General features: G+C 40.5%; 2 protein-coding genes across 2 annotated transcripts; both read right to left on the minus strand.

Moving 5' to 3' along the window:
• Nucleotides 1-6,665: 6,665 nt before the first annotated feature.
• On the minus strand, nt 6,666-14,605 carry kifbp (kinesin family binding protein). The gene is made up of 13 exons (XM_033623683.2): nt 14,121-14,605; nt 13,548-13,646; nt 12,883-12,962; nt 11,985-12,043; nt 11,688-11,812; nt 11,434-11,527; nt 10,552-10,664; nt 10,075-10,224; nt 9,853-9,927; nt 9,003-9,165; nt 8,403-8,577; nt 8,113-8,298; nt 6,666-7,723 (listed from the first exon to the last, which is right to left on the minus strand). The coding sequence occupies exons 1-13, from the start codon at nt 14,574-14,576 to the stop codon at nt 7,585-7,587; spliced, it is 1,914 nt and encodes a 637-aa protein (XP_033479574.1). The 5' UTR covers nt 14,577-14,605; the 3' UTR covers nt 6,666-7,584.
• Nucleotides 14,606-16,131: 1,526 nt separating this feature from the next.
• mpc1 (mitochondrial pyruvate carrier 1) lies at nt 16,132-18,050 on the minus strand. Its single transcript, XM_033623833.2, has 3 exons — nt 17,896-18,050; nt 17,366-17,498; nt 16,132-17,038 (listed from the first exon to the last, which is right to left on the minus strand). Exons 1-3 carry the CDS (start codon nt 17,936-17,938, stop codon nt 17,014-17,016), a joined length of 201 nt encoding a protein of 66 aa, XP_033479724.2. The 5' UTR covers nt 17,939-18,050; the 3' UTR covers nt 16,132-17,013.
• Nucleotides 18,051-21,915: the final 3,865 nt, after the last annotated feature.

Consider the following 21,915-nt stretch of genomic DNA (forward strand, 5'->3'; position numbering starts at 1 on the left):
CAACGACCCAGAGAGAGAGAAGTGTCTGTTTCAGATGACACATTGGTACGATGCTGCAGGAAGTGGTAACATCAGTTGCTATCATTTTCCCTCAGGAAATGACACACTAGCCTGCCCAGCTTCGCCTCCAAACACACACACACACACACACACACACACACACACACACACACACACACACACACACACACACACACGCATACACACACACAAACTGTAAGTGACATATTTATGAGGCACATATAGCCCCTCACACACACATTGCTGCACACACAGTTTGTCTCCAGACGAGCTTCTCTGCTCTCCTACCGCTACAAGACTCAATAACTGAGCATACTAAAATGCCACAGTGCCTATAGAGCAGGAATACTCACCTTGCTTTGCCTGGAGGACTCTAAATGAATTCAAAAGGAGGTTGGGGCTCCAGAAAATCCTCCCCTGGCACTTTTGTGATAAACAAGCTCTATTTTTAGACTTTTTTAAATGCACTCTAACATTAAAATTCAAAGTACAAAAAAAAATTTCTAGTGTAAATCAGTTTATTTATTATTTTCATTGTGAATTAGAAAATGGTTGCCCCCTATTGCGGGCCAGGTTTAGCCAGTGGGCTGTGAGTTGAGTACCACTGCTATACAATCATTAATATCTGAGAAATTATGTTTGGTATGTGTTTTCGTGCAGTCGCCAGTGTGTCAGCGCGTCTATAAAAAGGCAGGTTTTATAGTCAGCTTGGTTTCCATTCCCACCCCTGTCACATTATGTGGGATTCAAGTCTGTTGTTCTGTTGTCTGAGTTTATGGCACCCAAGACGGCGCTATTTTCACACTTTTGGAAACACACACACACAGCTGTTAACATATATGCAAACACAACAGGATCATTTCACAGCACTGCCGTGGGCCCTTGTGACAATGAGAACACAAGATTTTTTCTGGACCCCACAGAGACCGCTGTCAGGGGAAGTGGAGCGGTGACTGATAACCACAACATGCTAATGTAAGCAGTTTTTGCATACGGAAATACCGTAATTGAATGACTAAATTGTCTTGGGAAACTCACAGACCATCACTCTGCCGTAAGCAGTTTAGCATGACCTAAATATATCTATGACTGCAGCACAATTTGGAGGTCGGCTTTGAGCTCTTCTCAATATGTTAGATTTAGTTTTATACTATATAAGATGCGCAGAGCAGACATTACGGCTGTCAGATTATCCAAGACAGATGACAAATGACAAGATTTCTGCCAAATATTGAAGGTGGAAACAATGTTCAATATTAATTTCCCAGTTTGTTCGAAGACATTCCTGCTGGGCCTGAAACTAGACAATAATATGGTAGTCAGTGTTGACCACCTGTGGACGTTGGGTTGGGTAAACCAGCCTGCTTCTCTGGGGATTCCTGGCTGGAGGAATAGCTGGACTGGCTGAACACTCTTGTTTGTACACTCCTCAAATGGTAGCTTGGTCCCAAAAATGTATTGGGGCTATAAGGATGTATGAGATTTAATTTTATGTATAATAGCCAAAACAAACAATAAAACTCATAAATGTATTTACACAATTACCTGTCACTGTCCAACAGACTGCCATGTTAGCAAATGGCTTGTGTTGTCTGATCCTAGGAGTGTGAATCAGGATGCAACAGTTTCTCTACAGCCTTGCATCTTTTGTTTTCAGTGTTGGAAAGTATTAAGGGAATGTAAGTTAGTCTTCATCCAGTGGAGGATCATTATCATTATATCATTATTATAACTTTTATTAAACAAGGTAATCTCATTAAGATCAAGATCGGCTCTGTGAGAGAGGTTTGAAACCAACAGAAACAATCAGTCTTCTTTAAAAATGTCCAGAATTAAAAGTCTTAATTCACATTCTGTTTATGTACTCATGTTATGTCTTTGCTTCACACACTTACTCATCACTGTCATGACATAAATTGAAACCACTGATGAAAACTGCATCTCATCTGATTTTCCAGCACGTCTGCACTTATTCTTGGCACCTGTTAAAAAGGAAATCTTACAAAAACCTCCTGTATTACTTTACATGGTGAGGTTTAGATATGCCAGTGTGACTATGAATGTATTGTGCATGTACCATGAATCTGTATGTGTGTTCTGAGCAAGGGTGGATTTTCCAGTAAGCTTTCTTGGCAGAGTTCTCACTCACAGCGCATTAGTTTCAAGTGTCTAGTGCTGAGCAGGTATGTCAATACACGTTTTGACAAGCATCAGACAGGTTGGTGGGGACATAAATGAAAGCAGGAATTGCAGGTTGAGTTGCACTGAAATTGTTTCTATTGCACGAAGAAGCCACAAATTACGTCTCATAACAAACTGGAATTTACGTCACAATCAATATTTTGCCTCATATGTTGTGTGTGTGCGTGCATGTGTGTGTGTGGGAGAGGGTGTGTTGGTATAAATTATTCGAGGAAATTAAATTTTCCCATCCCTCATGCTACCAACTGGGGTACCCACAGACCCCAGAGGTATACTTTCTGTCATATCTCACATGTGCTTTACTCTATCATTTCAATTTTTCATGACATTGTCAATCAGATTGTTCCTAATGACTTCATATTGTTTTCTGCTTCTGCTTTGATTGGTGCTTTTTTTAAAAGTACCAATGTACTGGGGTCCTATGCAGTCTAAATAGATGGAACTATTTACTGAGTCCATGTTTGCAATGGGTCCTAATTTACAGTATCACACAGTCTCTGGGGGGCACTCTGTCAGTCAGTTCATTTTCAAGGAGACAGAAATAGATGCAGCAGACAAAGATTTCCTCATGTGCTCCATCGAGGTTCCCAAATAATGCTCATGAGATTATGTTCAACGTCAGAAATAAATTACACGATTTCACGATAAAATGTTTTATGATGATCAAATTCAGTTAATCAATTCAAGGGAAACTCTGCTGCTGTGGACGTCAAACGCTGGGTTGGAAAATCTCGAAAAAAGGTGTTGCCTCCGTTCCCAAACACAGACAGGAAGGTAGTAAATGGTTGCTCCTCCTGTCACATGCCAGTGTGCCCTGAGCATAGCATGAGTCAAATCATGTGCTCCGTTTTAATTTTATATTGGGGTCAAACTGACCCTGGTTGGTTTCACCACATAAATATAACACTGATGTTTTCTTGAAATTATGGAAAACTAAAGGATAGCAGAATCAGAGGATGGTTAATGATATGTGAATTAAATCAAATCTGTTTATTTTTGTCAAATGACACTGATTATAAGCCTGACTAATAATGTTTGGAGAAATAAGTTAACTTTTTGCTTTTTATTCTCGAGGTCCCCAGTCGGTCTTTGTATGTTAAATATGTTGGCAGCATGAGCGTTAAACTTTTGTCACACATCTCGAATGATTTAATGGAGAAACTACTGTAATAAAAGCTTAATGTGACAAACAAACAATGTGGCCTGTTTCTCATACTGGACTAATTAAAGCTATTATATAGATGGAGATGGGTTTATGTATGGGAGCATTTGGATTATGTTTCTCAACTCATTTGTTACATCTTTCCTTTGACATCTACAGAACTCACTACAAAGTGAAAGACTTGTTTAACCTTAGGACACTTGACCAAGTATCTACCCAACAGATCAGATGCACCATCTGGCCTGCAGCAGTACAGCTTCACCACAAAGCCATGATGTCCTCAGAGAGGTCAGCATAGAGTTGCATGGCCTCATGGTTAGTTGGAAATCGCTCATGCATTTAAGATCTAGTGTGTAGCATTTAGTGGCATCCAGTGGTGAGGTCACAGAACTGAAATTCTCCCATGTGCCAAGCTTTTTAAGGTTTTTACTAACAGGTTTATCTTATATATATGAGTTGTTTTGTATATTGTTTTTACCCAAAAATTGTATTTGTGTCAATAAAATAACTAACCAACTACCTAACTAGGAGAAACATGTCTGTTCTACGCTACTGTAGAATAACTTGGCGAAGTGGTAATTATGAACAGCTCATTCTAAGGTAATGAAAACAGCTGATTATAAACTCATGACAGCATAATTATCGTTATTATATAGCATTTGTGCCAATATGTCCCTTAAATCATACACACTGTCATGGTCATCAAGTTTTGTTGTAGTTTGCTTCCTGTTTTGTTTTGTCTTGTTTTACTTCCTACCTTTGTCTTTTTCCTGCTTTGTATCAGTTTCATTAGTCCTTCCCCGTTCCAGAGTTTCCCTGCACACCTGTGTCATGTTATTCTTGTTCGCTCCACCCTGTGTCACCCACCACACCTCCCTTATCGTCATGTTTTTAGCCAATGCCTGCGTTTCCCTCCTTTTGCTCATGCCCGCCTACTCCAGCCATGTGATGTTCTTGTGATTAGTTCTCTGTGTATGTGTACCTGTGTCTTTGTTCCTTTGACAGATCTGTCTTTATGGTCCGTTAACTGGTTCATTCTCCCTGCCAGTGTTGGCCTTTGTGTTCCTGGTTGGATTCCTTTAGTGTTCCTTGATTACCAGGTTGTTACTAATATGGTTTTGTTTTTTCATAGTTGTTTTGTTGTTCGTCTACCTGCTGCCTCAGTTTTGTTGCCTGCTTGAGTTTTTGTCTTTTTTGTATCAGCTTTTTATTATTAAAGCTTGCTTTTTGTTCTCCAATCATGCCTGCTTGGTGTTTCACATTTGAGTCCTCTCTGCACAGAGCAACACATACTGGACATTAAAGATAAAATAATCCTTCCTTTGTCTCATAGAGGGGAACTTTATGTTGTTACAGCAGCAGAAGGGATGGTACAAAACAAAAGCATCAGTAAAAAACAGCAATATAATATAATATAATAAGTAAAAATGATTATAACTTACAGTATAAAGGCAGGCTGAATGGCGGAATTCTAGTATTGATATTGCACGAGTTATGACTGATGGTTGTCAGTTTTGGTAAGTGTGGGAGTAGTGTTGGTTGTAAACTCTGACAGCAGCAGGAAGGAAGGACCTGCGGTATCTATCCTTCACACACCGCAAGTGAAGCAGCCTGTCACTGAAGGAGCTGCTCAGTGCAGTCAGTGTCCTGCATCAAGTGGGGCATGTTCTCCATCAGGGACGATAGCTTAGCCACTGTTCACCTCTTTTCCACCACCTCCACTGGATCAAGGGAGCATTCCAGGACAGAGCCGGTCTTCTTAACCAGTCTGTTAAGTCTCATCCTGTCAGCTGTCGAGATGCGGTGGCCCTAGCAGATCACTCCATAGGAGATGACTGATGCAACCACAGAGTCAAAAAGGTCCTCAGGAGTGACCTGAGTCTCCTCAGCAGATTGACTTTGTTCTGTCCTCTCTTTGCTTTTGTGCTTTTATATGTTGTCTGTGCAGTCCAGTTAATGTTTCATGTGAACACCTAAGTACTTGTAAGACTACATGTACCCAATCTCAATGTCCATTCCCAGGATGTTCAGTGTTACAGGAGGAGAGTCCACACATCTGACCTCTGTTGTACTTTCCCTTACAAAAACATGCAACTAAATCCGAGAAGTTGCAGATATTCGCAGCAAACTCTAATCCAACATTTAGGAATCAGGCAACTCACCTAGAAAGCTGTGAGGTGTCTTTGCTCATGACTTTTTGTTATATCAATGTGAAACACCTGTAGCCTCTGTAAGTAGTTTTGACTCAACTACACAATCTGTAGTTAGGCTATTGACTACAGTAAGTTTGGGATCGAATCCCAGTCATGGCAGGTAACACACATCCAGTCGGGACCCTTCAGCAAGGTCCTTAATGCTGGTAGCCTATCTCAGGATGAGTAAACCCAAAAAGAGTCATGGCAGCTTGGATGTCGCCCGGGTCAACAAGGTCAGGGCAACCTGATGAGAAATGGGCTACTGGAACAAGACATAGATGGACTGGAGCAGAGAATATGGAACTGTCGGACCATGTGGGATACATGGATGCTTCCAAACCCAACATCTAGGCTGGCAAAGAAACAACTCCTAGACCACTGTTCCAACATCCACAAACTGCAACTGCTATCGCATGTAGAGACTGAAACATGCTATGGCAAGGGGGGTGCCGGGACGACAGGTCAAAGTGGGGAGGTCATCATCATCTCCACACTCCGAGAATGAGATTGGGTACCAAGCCCTAACAGACTCCCTTACAGCAGGGGCGAATGACCTGCAATTGGAAATCATGGACAAGCTTGACATCTGGATTCCCCGAAGCTGATTACCAAGGCAAAGTATCCTCTGAAAGCCTGCTAGATGATGTGAATGCAGTACTACATACTATCCCCACCAGGACCATGGCTGAGACCAATCAGTATGTATATGTACATATATATGTGTGTGTGCGTGTGTGTATAATGTAACTAAAAAACAATATTGGAAACATACAGGACACCACTGCAGGACATAAACAACATGAGGACATAACTGATGTAAATACATATGGTGAGATATACTGTAACTTTTATTGAACATCATCACATTGTCACAGTTTACAAGATATTTGATTTTAATAGACACCATTTTCGACATTTCACTGCATTAAGTATTTAATAGACTGAGAAGAAAAGGTTTGTAAACTCATTAAATTAATGTGGTACTTCTGTTATATGGAGATATACTAGAGAAACATCTGAGGACCCATTTCCCACCCAGCTTCTCTTTGCAGATAAAAAAGCACATACTGTTATTGTGACACGTGTGTATTACTTCACTGGTTTATTATCATTACATACAGTATTTGCTGTACATAAAACAGGATGACACTGATTCCTCAGAGACAGGGAAAATACACAGGTTCAGCTGGAAGTTGGCATCATGCAGATTATGTCTCATAAACCAACAGCATTGAGTCCACTTAACTCTCACTGGTTTCTGATGATTCTGCAGAACAGGCATCTCAGTTTTAAGGCGCAACATCAACCTTTAAGTAGTACAAACTTCTTCAACTCTATCTGTACATCACTGCCTATTGTTATTACCATGGTTACACTAACCATAGTTACAGTAGGCCTTAACATTTGCTTTTCCATCAGAGACAAAAGCTGAAGAAACATATTTTTAGTGTGATAAAGTGCTTTACACAAAATAAAGCCACATTAAATAAAAAACCAATATGATTAACAATAGAAAACAAGTACGAGTCAGACAAGGGTCACAGAGCAAAGCAAAATAAAATAAAAACACCGGTATGTTATGTACATATCCGCCATTAGGGTGTTAAGGGGACTGTCTGAGTCCAAGCAGCTATTTTTTTATTTTATCTTGCAAAAAGAGCATCTGACATTGCAGTGACAGATTTCTTCAAACCAGTCTGGTTGGGAAGAAAGCATCGATGTACAGTGACAAACAGGTCAATTCACATTCTACTTCCCAGCGAGCACATATGTACAGCGTGTAATGTGTTCAAAGGTCTTGTGAAAGCAGCACAAAAGAAGAGGACATCAACCATTCAAAGTAAGCAAGAAAGACAGTCACTCTGTCGTCCAGTTTCTCGAACTGCTGTTAGTGTCCATCGACTATACAGGTGGTAAATTTAGACTGACTGTTCATTTGGATGGATCTAGCACTATCAGTCAGCAAGTCAGTAAGTGAGTATCAGTCAGTGTCAGTGGCGTCTTTCAGTTGTTTGCAGCCATCTTTGCTTTGATGCGGTTGATTTTGAGAGGGAGCAGGCCGACCATCTCCGTACTCAGCTCCAGCTCCGTCTCCACAGCGGCTGCCGCCTCAGGGTGGGCCTCACAGTACTGCACCACGTATCTAGACAACAGGTGGAAGTTGAAGGTGATGGTCAACAAATTACACAAACAACATGGCAGCTGGGAGCATGCAGAAAGTACAGCACACCCCCAGTACACTTTTTTTTTAAAATTCTTCTTATTCCACCAAAAATATCTTATTTCCTTATACTTCTACCGGGGCTTAAAGCAGGGGAAATTCATGTGCCTGAAATGTGTTAAGGTGTAGATGTTTTCATTATATTATAGTCTACTTTATTTACAAAAATACAGGGTTCCTTTTGGCTGTATACATATATAGAGCCATATTCTTGCTACGTGACACATTGTTGAGTTCTCCTGTTGAGAGCACATCTTTAAATATGAAGAAAGAAGATGTAGCACCATGCAGTAACAAATATATCTTCTTACTTGTAGTTTTCCAGAGACTTGTTGAGGTTGTCGAGCTGGGCAGGGGGTGAAGAGGTGATCAGCCGGCTGTAGAGTCGGGCCACCCTGAAGCGGGCCACCAGAGCCGGTCTGAGCACCTCCTCCTCCAGGTGCTCCGGATGCTTCCCCTCTGGAGAACACAGAGAGTCCAGGAACATCTGGAAGTATCTGGAGAGGAGGATGGAGGATTTCAAATCAATTAGATTAAATAATTGTAGATGCAAGCGTGCGTACACACACCCACACATACACACACACATATATAAACTCACTTGGCAGAGGCAGAGCAGAGATGGTTGAATTTCTTGATGGTGTGGTTATCTAGAGACTGTGTATCAGCCTGTCTGTTGGCCAGCGCCAGTTTCAGGTCCATCATTTCATTGTAGGTCTCAGCCAGCTCAAACATCATCTGTCTACGGATCATTAGGTAGTACTGGGCGTTCAAGTCTGTAGATAAACAGAGAGTCAGAGAAAGTCAGACCCCATCAATTTTGTCACCTTGGTGGATCATCTTCATTGTTTGGCCTATAGTATGTCGTAGAAAATGGTAATAAAAATGTTGATCAGTGTTTCCCAAAGTCCAAGATGACATCCTCAAATGGAGCAAAGAAACCAGAAATTGTTCACATTTAATTTTGACTTTTTTCCACCAAAAATTACTCAAACCGATTTAGTGGTTATCAAATTAGCTGGTGATTAATTTAAAAGTGAACAACTAATTGATGAATTGATTGTTAAAGCTCTGCCTTCAATGGACAATTGGGTTGAACACACAGTAACCGCGTTACTTTGTTTCATATTTATTTTTTTTTACTGTGATCTATTTTATAAAAACATTTAAAAGAGAAAAAAATACAACTCAAGGAAGTTACCATTGCAGATTGGCTCCAACATGTCAACTCTGCGTTTGTGCATTTTGCAGCGCCGCTCCAGATCCCCTTCAAAGAACGCCAGGGCCCGGAACAAAGAACTGTGATCCTGCAAGATCTCTATGTGGTCTGTCACATAGCCGTCCATCTGAAAGTACTCCTTAGCCTGCATGAGTGAGTGAAAGGATGGAGACAGTTTGCCATGTTGAGCAGTTGAAACTCAATTGTAAGTTTAGCGCTTGGGGCATTTTTTCAAATGTAAACCTGTGTGGATGAAGAAAAAAACTTACAGAAAACCTGGTTTTGTGCTCCTGACATGATTCCCTTTTTAGCCTTCAATACAAAACTCTCTCTGCTATTAATACCAGCTTAACATCATATACCAAAATTACATCATATTCATGACATCCTGGCATACATTTGCTTCTGAGGTGAATATTTTAGATGGCAATATGGTCATGGTCTTGAGTGGTACCAGTACAGTTGAGAGCACATGCAGCTATCTGCTTGGTATATTACTGTATATGTGTCAAGTCCAGTCTAGTTTGTTTATACAGCCCAGTATCAAATGCAATATCTCAGAGGGCTTCACAGTCCACAAACTGCGCTAGGAAGTGAACATAAACTCTAAAGCTCAAAACCATCTTTTTATTACAAGGCCTCATTTCTTTTTATTATTTCAATAATCAGCCATCTGCTGGTATCTTCAATAACTCAGCTACATGAGATTCCTCAACTGTGCTCTACCATTGTGTGTGTCTGTTTCCTTGTATAAGCCTATCTAAACTAATGCTAGGAGTCTGCCTAACCCTGTTTCAGTGTGTGCATATGTGTGTGTATGTGCTGTGCATACCTGTGTGACATAATTCTGTCCCACCAGAAATACAGCTCTGGCCTCAGTGAAGTCCAGAGGGAACAAACAGCGTACCTAGAAAACACAAAGCAGAGAGTTTGATCTCATGATGATACAGTAACCTTAAATCTGCATTTACTGTCTGATTAAGTACTAAGTAAGTTCTATAACAAAGAACATTACTAGCAGCACTAGCACTAGCATCAGACCCAGTATACAGACCTTCTCTTCCAGGCTAGCAATGGAGTCGAAGGTGTCTTCAGAGCCAAACAGCAGAGCACTCTTCCTGCCCTTCTCTTCCTCCTCCTCCTCACGTCTCCTCGCTCTCATCAACTCTTCTTGACGATCAGTATCCAACTCTCCGATGTTGTCCTGCTCACAAACACATGCACAAGCACATTTTAAGACACACTCAATACAACTACGTAGATCTAAGCTCAGAGACACACAAGCATGTGGACACGTAAACTTAGACAGGTAAACACACAGACGCCATAGCCATAACAAAAACAGTTTAAGTGACAACCCTTAAAACTTTTTGGTGCTACATTTTTTGGGTTGTCTCTGATAACACTGAGTTAGCTGTGGGTGGTGCTCTTTTCCTCAGCCAGTGGCTATCACTGTTTATATGAGAGGTGTGGACTTGAGTACAAAAAACTGCCACAAATGAATGCCCGCACATATACGTCCATGTCGTACCTCTAGCAGCTTCTTAGCATCCTGCAGGAGGTTGAGACAGTATTTTATCCAACATCTTGCAATGTCTGCTCTTTTCTGCCTCAGCTGCTCCCTGCGCTCACTCTCTGTCTCACCTGGGTCACACAGAGGGAGAGAAAGATGTTGAGATATGCCGGTGCTTTGCTATACAGTTGCGTTTGCTCCTGTCTAAATGTCTTTACAGACAAATGCAAATTATTTGTGTAAATAAACTGCAAGTCAATTAAAAAATTTGAACCCATCTATCCCTATGAATCTACCCCTATCTTATTTGAAGCTTTTGTTTTTCGCTGCTTTTTTCCTGCAGCTGTTTCAATTTCTGCTCATTTCAAAAGCCAATAAAAACATGTCAACCAACAAAACAATTACTTTATCTACATTATGCCTTGTATTAAAAGGCGATGTGTCACTAACACATACATATGATAGACACATTTACACTCTGTTCAGTCAGTCATGAATAATGAATACCAGCATTATGAAGCTCAGCTTTTACATGTTACAATGACATGGCGCCACCCAGAGGAGATGCAAACACACTAACTTTTTGACACAGTACTGCGCACTTAAAATAACAGGGCCTACAGTGTGAAGGCTTGAGTGTGGTTTTATTATAGTGAAAACAGCGATGAATCAATGACTGCATGACAGTGCAAACACAGTTAGTGTCTCCTTGGTGTAAAAGCTTTGAATGCAAAACACTATCAATGAAATTTCTATATGTCATTTCAATTTTTTTCTTTCATCCCTGGTATGAAAAGGCCTCAGTGTAGTTTATTGTGGTGACAGAATACAGAGGAATTAACCAATTAAGTATGCTTCCTTTGATATGTATATTAGTATAAGATTTAAATAGATACTTACTCTCCTGCGCTGCGGCCTCAGAAGGAACCTCTCCTGCCAAACCTGATATGACAGTAGCTGCTGCGAGACAGTGTCTGCCTTCCATGTAACGACCCTAGAAATCCCACACACACCACACCTCTCAATACTTACACTGAAAACAAACTGTGACAGTGCTGTTGAACTAGAGCCGATTTTCCAAGTATATTTGATTATGACACCAAACTTCTTGCCATGTAATCTGCATGTAGTCTCTTGATCAATCTGTGCCCTACCTTAGTGATATAATACTGTGATAATGTCGCAGCGTTCAGAGCCCACTCCATTGGACTGAACTGATTTAACTGTAACTGTCTCTGCAGGGTGCTGTGGCAATAGGTGGCAGCACGCTCATTTTCACCTGGAAGACAGAACACTATAGTTATTATTATCGTCATCAAATAGAACAATACATAAACACAACAAGACTCAGCTTTGCCAAACATTTTACATACACTTTCAAGTATTTAATATACATAAGCCAGTAAATCTATACTGCTCTACTTATTTGACTGTAACAAGGTCAGACTCACCAAGGTTTTTATAAACTTGAGCAAGGTAGTACATGGTATGGGTGTAGGCCAACTCAAACCTGAGAACGAGAAGTTGGGGGAAGATTGAAGAGGAGAATGAGTATATGGGGAAGTCAGAGCATGAAAAAAGCAATTCAAAAATCAAACAGAGGGTTGGCTACATGAATGACCAATATCATGCAGACTTGTTGTACATATCATGGGAGAGACGTCTGCCTTCTCTCCAATATAACGGAACTTTCCAGTAACTGATTACTTAAGATAATTCACAGTCCTTGAGAGCACTTTCATGTTGGAACTATTTTCTTTCTACCGAACTACACCCACCAGCTGAATCACTGCGTAGAGGGAAGCGTGCATCTACTCACGGACAAGAGGCTCATGCTCGTCACAGCCTGAGATGTTAACATTAACTGCGTCCTCGGCTGAGCTGTAAAGTTAGCTAGCTCAGTGAAGCTAGGTGAGCTAGCAGTGGATGCACGCTTCCTTCTTCGCAGTGATACAGTTGATGGGTGTAGTTTAGTAGAAAGAAAATAGCTCCTACATGTAACTGCTAACAACAAGGTCTGTGGATTATCTTGAGTAACCAGGTCATGATTCATGAACAAAGACATTACTGTTGAGTTTTTCAAATATATTTTTTTGACGCTTTGAGCACCACATGTTGAGTGCTATCTAGTTCCATTATATTTGAGAGAAGGCAGACATCTCTATGGCTGGTATCTCCAACACTCTGCAACTCACACCAAAACAATCTAGACTGATAAATAGCACTACAGGTGAGAGGAAAAATATTTATTTTTGATTTTCAATTGAACTGTCCCTTTAATATAAACAGGTGGAAAGTCTAATGTGGGTTTGGGCCTTCTGTATGGGGATACTGGAGTTTACAAGTTACCTCTTGGTCCTTTCCTGATGTGTCAGTAAGTTTTCCTCAGTAGTGAAGTACTCTGTCATATCAGTGGGTGGACTGCCATCCTGAAAAACAACAAAAACACAACAAATATGGCTTCACCTTGTCTTCCTGCTGTTGCAAGAAACTAAGACTTTTGGATGCTGATGTCAACAGTTAAAGCAAGCGACACACATTTATGACCACATGCTTCATTACTCCATTTCTGCTACCGAGTGCATCATATTTCATTTTAATTTGTGAATAGGATTAATATCAAGCATAACGCTGAATCCTCAGAAGATCAGAGAATGCAGAAAAAAGCAATGTCAACAGTACTTGCACAACTTTTTACTAAAAATACAACAATGTGATACTCTGTCTTGGCGACTGCCAGACAGGTAAATGAGGCTTATTTGGCAGCTCACCTATTGTTAATGAGGCAAACTGACGATGACTGATAAGTATGCAAAGTCTCAATGCATTACTGAAGTGTTTACCATAATAGTCAGATGATAGAGTAGTTGTGAGACAATGAAGAAGCTAGATAATAAGTCAGTTATACAGCAGTGATGGTTTCCTCTGCTCCAGTCCCTCCTGCCTGCCCTGTCACCGATCGGTCAGTGTACCAGCTGCTTCAAGTTAACAGTCACACAAGACACCGATCTTACCTCCTTCATGTAACGTTGGTAGATGGATTCTGCTGTTTCAAGGTAACCCTGGGCCTCCTCCGTCTCATCCCGGCCTGCCCACAGGATACCCAGCTGGTTCTGATAACACAAACAGCCAGTACATGTGTGTTATAGCACCATCTGATGTCATACTACAGCAGAATGATTTGGATAAGCAAGAATAATTTACTGTATTTACATGACTTTATAATGAACCTGATGGATCTGATGGACTGTGATCCTTAATAATATTAGAAGTCATCAATCTTATATGTCAGCTGTTGTGTGTGTAAATAGGGACTAATGGTACACATTCCCACAGGCCTACAATGCTAATTTTATTGGGGTTTAACAATATTATAGTCAGTTTGTCAGTTATGGTTGATTGGGAGCAGCTCAGACACAATTTATTACGTTATTATTTTTCAACATTACTGTTATTAAGACATATTGTATGAGCTTAACGTTGGCTGCAGCCGTGGCCTGTCTGTAGAGGGTAAAGAAAACTGACAGTTAACCGAATGCTAACGGTTAGCTTTGTAGCATTATTGGGCATTTTAACGACAACATTACCCTAACATGGATAAACAGCGACACATTCTCCGACGACACTCTGCATCTGTCCAGCAGTTTCAAGCAGTTTGTCAGATGCTCCTGACCGGCTGACAGCTCCTCTGTGTCAACATGGTTGACGCCCAGATAGTAGTCCACAGCCCCGAGTTTAGCGGCCCGCAGCCCGGCTGGCGAGTCGCCGCTGAAGCCCTGACCGAACCCGTCCTCCCTCTGCTCGTCCTCCGGCGGCTCCGTCGGCCGTTGGTCGCTGCTCTCTCCGCCGGCTTCCTCTTCACCTTCGCCCGCTTCGAAACTCTTAAGCGAGCAGTATATTTCTCTGAGCAGCTCCCTGGCCTTGTATTTGGAGCGAAACGGGTCGTTTTCGGGGTCATTTCTTGATTCGATAAGAGTGAGGTTTTGGGCGTTGGTGAATTTGTCGCACACAGCCCTCCACTCTTCACTTCTCACGGACGCCATGTTGGTCTTCTTCGTTGAACTACAACTCCCATAACTGGGCAAGACTGTATGGGTGCTCTTTGTTGCAGTGCTGCCACCTGCTGGATATAGTTAGATCATCTCTTTCTATGTCAACGTATTAATTTAACGTGTCATTATGCTTACAATCTGTACTTGACTTTACTTGAAATTTGTTGGTACACTAGTTTTGACTATGTTGACTGGCTCATTTGTTTTATCTTAAGTAGGCTATGCAGAAAATGGTGGTGATATATGAATATTTATAATATTCAGCTCTCAGCAGTTGTTTTCTATATGTGTGTGATGTATTCATAAATCATGAGATCTATGACATGTGAAATAACCATTCATTTCCAGATAATTTGGTTTTTACGTTCAAACTCTGTTGAAAATATACAGTGAGGTCAAAAAGTCTTAGACCATTAGCCAAGATACTTCTGTTTTTTTTCTGTAAGGTGACCTTGAGCGTCTTGAAAGACGTCTCTAAATAAAATGTATTATTGTTAATATTTTGAATTTGCTTTGAATGTAACACCTTTTTCCTTACAAACGATAACATTGGCTTAACAAGCTGAGTGAAAAGTTGAATCTTTGAAAATTGCTCATGAATTTCAGAATATCTTATTTTCAGTATTTTGCATACCATCCTTTTTGCTTTAGTGACAGTATACACGTGAGGTGGTATGGACTCCATAAGTGTGTGCAAAACCTGATGACCCATGTTTTCTCAGCACAATTTGACAATAGTCCAAAGAGTTTCATGTGGTGTCTCAGAGTGCTTAGCTTTCTCAGTCTTCAAGTGCCCCAGAAATTTTCAGTGTGCTTTAGTTCCAGTGACTGTGGAAGAAAGTCCATGACATTCAGGACTCGTTTATCCTAGTGATAAATGGAATGGACTTGTATTTGTTCTGATGCCATGTTTCTATCACAATGCTATGTAGTAAGCCACGATCTGCTGGAAACTTGAGGCACAGCCATATTTATAACAGGTGGACACTGGCTGCAAGTTAGTTAGCTGCCAGTTATGTGAATGAGCCTAAGATGACTAGATCAAATCCAGGAGTGTCATCTCAATGCACACCTCTATGGAGGAGATACAACTCAAGGAAATCAGACCTTTTGAATAAAGGAGTTACACTGGTCAGTGCCACACATTTGCTTAAATTTGATTGCTGATCTAGAAATGGTGCAGGATCTTAAATATTTCTTCATTTTACATCCCGTGACTTAATGTGTTTCTAAATGTGTTTTTCTGATTGTTTCCAGATATGTGAAAATATAGAGCTTCTCAATGTGGGCTCAGACTTTTAGACCCCTCTGTATGTTTGTGTTCATTTAACAAGGGCATTGGGCTGCGGAGCTAAGTGTAGAGTGTAAATACGGAGCAGAGGCCTCCTTGACATTACCATGGTGAAATAGCCAACACTGTAAAGGTGACCTGATCTTTAACAATGACCATGGAACAGAAACAAAAAAAGAATCAAATGAACACTGTAGTGGCAAAGTTGAACTTCATTAAACACAAGCTTTGCAAATAAATCACTCACTCCCTGAATTAATTGTGTTCAAGTTGGTTCTAACCAGTTTATTTGAACAAACACAGGGAATCAAATCATTTGTCAGGGAAAAATTATGTGAATTATACAATGACAATAAATTAATGTGAATGACATGATGACAACAACAACACACAGTACATGTATGGTCAGCACTGACAGAAGCAGCTTGTCTTATTTATCACCCTGTTATAAAACCATGCCAAACTGGATCCTCATTCACTCTGTTTCCATTATACAGGATAAAATCTTGCTAAAGGGCAAAACAAACATAAATCATAGCTCTGCGTGTCCTCTGTGTTTAGGTAAAGGTTAATGAATGAATGTCTGTATGCTTAGCAAGTGAGTATCTGCTACGGTGTGGACATATTTACATAAGCTGACCTTAGGCTAAGTTTTACATGAAATATCATTAATATTTTAATTACTTAGGAGGATGCAAAGTAATGAAAATATTAATGCTGATGACCTAAAATTATATGATTGGTGAGTAATGATTACTTAAGCCTGATTTGTGCAACAGACGGTGGATCCAGTGTGCAAGGCAGCTAACTGTCAGGCTGGTTAGCTGGGTGCACATTCACCTACATGATATTTTGTCATATTGAATGTTGAAAAATTCTAAAAATAAATCAGAGTTGACCTTAATTCTTGGAGGAAAGCATCTGTTTTTTTCTGTCTGTACAGTAGAAAGTGGCTAAAACTTAATGAGCATGATCAATCATGGTACCATCATTTTAAAAAAACGGTGCAAGTGCCATGGTTTCAGTGATTAGATGAGATGTTTAGTTGCGTTCGTTCTGATGTCCAGGTTCAGACAGCTGTTGCAGCAGTGTGGTGCCACTCTGCAGTGAACATTCTGCATCTGCTTCACTCTGCCACTAAGATTTCATCTTCTTCTCCATGCTGGAATATAACAGAAAAAGTCAGAGTGCTTACAGTTTTGTTTTTCCCATGATCTCTATTTTAAAGATTATTTCAGATATTTTAACCTTGGTTTTATCATCCTAAATCTCACTATCATATCAAGAGCTGAAGGCATTTAAGAAAAAAAACCCCGCTGCTGATTATCATAACTCTTACGTTATTGATGACATAGTGTAAAAAGTCATGGTGACAAAATAAGGACCAGTTTGAAAATAACTGGAAATTCTGACATTTTTTCCCCAACACTTCATAAAACATGATCCATTCACACTGACAACAGAAATAAAACAGCATGAGATTACTTACTTGTATTTGATGAGACGACCTCCCTGGATTAGCTGGGCCGACTCATTGGTCAAATGGCAAGCAAACAGTAGCCAGTTGCGTGGCTGCACCTTGTAAGCAAACCTCATGAAGAGAATTGAGTAGCAGCACAGAGCTGAGAAGAGGGAGAAAACACACAGGCTTATTACAGAGCCACTGTCTTCTTTACCATCTTCTACTGCTACACTTACTCCCCTAGACTTAATGTTCACAAAAAATAATAAATAAATGAAGCATCTACCATGTTTTCTGAGGCCCCTTTCAGGCCAAAGTAAAAACTCATTCAGAATGTGATGCAGAAAAAGGGCAGCCACAGAAAATATCCAAAATGACCTGACAAGAACTGCAGTTGTAGTTTACTTATAGGAATTTTTCATTTCTAAGTAACCTTCAGATAAAGTACAAGATACAATCCTAACCCTAACAAGCTTAACGAGAAAAGGATGGGGGTATTGTCTGTGCCCTGCATGCGTAGATCGGGGCTTATCAGTGCATGCGTCTGTGTGACTTACCGAAGGTCATCCTGCCACTGATAATCTCAGGGCTCTTCTTCATATCTGTGATGGCGGCTATTGGAAGACCCCAGTTTGCTACCGGACCCCAGAAATGCTGTACGGACACACACAAAGGGACAAAACATTGTTAGGACCACAGACTGGACATGTATCTTTAGCTGGCTGTACAAAAGAACAGAACTACATGTGAATACTTTAGAGTAAAATCTGTATTGTGACTCCCATTATTAAAAGTAGTGATGTTAAAAATACATAGGAGAAAACCAGGACAGTAAAGATTTGAAAATGATACATTCATATGAGGTACGAGACAATCGGAAAGATTGACATAAATCAGCAGGCAGTCACAGATGAAGAGAGACACAGATAGAAACAGCTATGTTGAAAGAGAGAAACCATGAGTACTTACCGTGCTGTTGACGTGTTTTATTTTTCAGGGCCACATGGAAGAGAAAAGAACATAAATACAGATAAGTCATACTGATGTGCGTGAGCTGCTGCCACCTAAAAAAGGTCATGGGTCTGTCTCAAGCCTGATGAAGTCACAAATGACAATAGAACTTGAACTGAATAAAGAGCCCAGGTCCTGCAGGGCTAAACTGGGATATTATGAATAAGGTAACATTTTATTACCTGGACGAAAATATTTAACCACACTCACAGTCAACTGTCGATCATTACATTCATAACAAAAGGTAAAGGTTAACTTATTGATTTTCTGCACAGTGACAAAACACACCACCAAAATTGTCAGAAAGCCAACTAAACCAGAGAAAGGGCCAAAGGCCGTACATAATGTGTGCCTAGCACACATCTACAGCACACGTTTGACTTTCTACTGGATTTTCAAGACCGTCCACACAAAACTCTTCAAAAAACTAACCTAGAGATAAGCATCTTTATCTGTGACGAATGTAAACAAAGATGGCTTCTTGCATCACTAGTCTGTACACTGAATTTCAAGCAGGCTGCTGCTCTGTGGCAAGTGCACACACCCCACCTGGACATCATGTACACATTAACCAACGTTTTGACAACATGACAAAAAGTAATAAAAGTAATCCTCCCTGCTTGCCTTTGTCCCCAAAGCCATATTTATCACTGGCCTCAGCCTTAAAGCAGTACACAGTTAAACACTGTTGTTAGTGGCACATTTGTTGTTTCCCTGCGATCCTATTAGGGCCTCTCACAGGTTACGACCCACTTTCGAGCTTTGCTGATTGGGTTTTAAGGGGGGTGTTTCTGTATCATATTACTGCATGTCCATCACATTAATTTAAATTAGGATAGATTTAAAAAACGAGTTCACCCACAGTCTTCTCTCGATTTACAGCCAAGCTCATAAACTGGAGGAACAAGTTAACTGAGCTCTTCTTACCAATGTTACAGACAGCACAATTGTCCTTGAAAACTAGCTGAGAACCGAGAGAAACGTTGCCAATGTAACATATAGTAACACCTAAATCGTTTAAAATAGTCATGAACTTTATTAAAACGTCTGAACAGATCCAGTAAGTTTAGACAGCTGTTTAACATTAGGTAACGCTACCGTACCGAGCTGTAAATCACCCGCCAGCCGACAAGCTAACGTCACTTTAGCATGCGTGCTAATATAAATAAAACAGCTTCCATTAACTTACCTCATCAAATATTCCCTGAACTCTTTGCTCTTCAGGTGGTCGATAGCTTTCCGTGCAAGTGTCCCCGCCATGGTTTAACGCTACGTAGGTGTGTGTTTTGGCTGAGAAGAGCACTCTTTCTCTGGTGAAGGGCGACTGAGAGCTCAGCTCAGAGGACGACCCGGCCCGATTTCCGACCACAACATTGGCGCTTTACGACACTGTCGCAAACACGCGGCGCGACCGGTTTGGAGCCTGCAGTCCATGAGCTTGCCATAGATGGGATTTATACAGTCTATGGATGGGACAGATGTGTTTCTCGCCTAGGTGAGGATCTGATTCTGACAACAAAAAAAGACAAGGAAATGTGGATGGAAAAGAAATCCACAGCGGAGCAGGGTGAAGACAGGTAATTTTGGACAGCAGGTAAAATGAGACAAATAAGGGTTTACATCTTAGGCTCTTTAAATAGCTTTTATTAGCAGCCAATAAGGTATACTGTGATATAAAAGTTGACCCTTATCATACATCTGCTTATCTACAATATTTGAAAAAAAATGCAACTGGATGGAGCATCTCCCTTTTATTTGAGTTATTTTCAAAGGGGAGACTTTTACACATACTTCCATTAACAAAATGGTTTCAAGTTTCAATTATAGTGCTAAAATGTTTGTTAAACCAAAAATAACCCTTCCATGTTTATGCCTTTAAGGGTCATTCTGACTGATAATAATGTAAATTCTGTAATACTGTGATACTGTGACACTGGGATATTTTTCTGAGATGGTTATCGAACTGTGAAAATCTCATAGCATTGCAACCCCAGCAGCCAATCACCAAACATGTTGTTGCATTGTTAATACAAATGTGCTATCATCCCAGGAGGGAGCCCTTTGCATGTTCTCCCCGTGTTAGCGTGGGTTTTCTCCAGGTGCTCCAGCTTCCTCCCACAGTCCAAAGACATGCAGGTTAATTGGTGACTCTAAATTGTCCGTAGGTGTGAATGTGAGTGTGAATGGTTGTCTGTCTCTATGTGTCAGCCCTGCGATAGTCTAGCGACCTGTCCAGGGTGTACCCCGCCTCGTCTGTCCCATTGTACGTCAGAGTATGTCATCAGAGTGAGGCAGGGTCGGTTTGTCTTTTTCAAGTGCTTATATAGCAAATGGCATCTTTTAACACATATTTCCAAGGTGACAGTCTCTCTCATAAGGGCCCATTCTCTGCCCAACATATTGCTGGAGGGCCCACTCTCTCTGTGATTTGATAGAGATATTTACAGATGTAACTTAGACTCTTTAAACTGTTCCTTATTGGAGGGGCTAGAAGCATTATTAACTCCCTCACAAATAAATAACCTTCAGCCAAGACTCTTTTTGGGAGGAGACTTCATTTATCATATGGTCACACCAATCGGACAGACACCCCTCAAGATCCAAGGATGGAGTGAACAACCTTATTCACCTTTACAGTTGCTCAAACTTACTGGACATGGAGATTTTGCAACCAGTCTAATGGAGCAACAAAACTTTATCTCAGTTTTTAAAGGACTTTTGGCTCATTTCAACAGATATGGAAATACAGGTCACAGAAGTTGATGCAGCACTGCCATGACGTGTCCTCTTATTCCAGTGTGATCTTTCCTGAGTAGTATATTTTGAATATTGAGGAAGACACAGAGTTGTTGTCTGAGTAGAGTACTTACAACAACACAATCATATCTTCCAAAACATTCAAAACTTACAGTCGGGGCGTTGGTTGCTTAGTGGTAGAGCAGGCGCCCCATGTACAAGGCTATTGCCGCAGCGGTTCGGGTTTGACTCCAGCCTGTGGCCCTTTGCTGCATGTCACTCCCTGTCACGCTTGTCTGTCCTATCCATTAAAGGCTAAAATTGCCCCCAAAAATATCTTAAAAAAAAAACAACTTACAGTCACCATTAGTTGTTTTTAAACACAGTTTTATCCCTTGAAAAATGGAAAAAAGGAAAGTTAGTTGGCAAATTATTAATCAACATGTAAGGGGTGATATGATTGAGCTTTTTTCCTCTTGGCATAAGACAAAACACATGTACAGGGAATGTCAGACTTGTCCATCAAACTTATAAAATTAGTTTGAAATATAAGATTTAAACAAACCCTTGAAAACCATGCTTTGTCCAGGTTACGAATATCACAAGGCTGTTCTGTTTTATTTTATTTTCATTTTCACCTGCTTGGGAAAGAGGACAAGACAGTCAACAAAAATGACAAATTATGAATTAAATACATCCTGTTTGAGAGCTATCATACAACAAACTGTCTTACATATGCAGTATATGGCTTCTTTAAGTGTTAGATCTACAGTTAAGTCATAAAATGGCCGATACATCACTCGTAACAAAATTTAACTTGGTTTCATTGT

The sequence above is a fragment of the Epinephelus lanceolatus genome, chromosome 2 (genome assembly GCF_041903045.1).
Source record: "Epinephelus lanceolatus isolate andai-2023 chromosome 2, ASM4190304v1, whole genome shotgun sequence".
Classification (NCBI taxonomy): Eukaryota; Metazoa; Chordata; class Actinopteri; order Perciformes; family Serranidae; genus Epinephelus; species Epinephelus lanceolatus.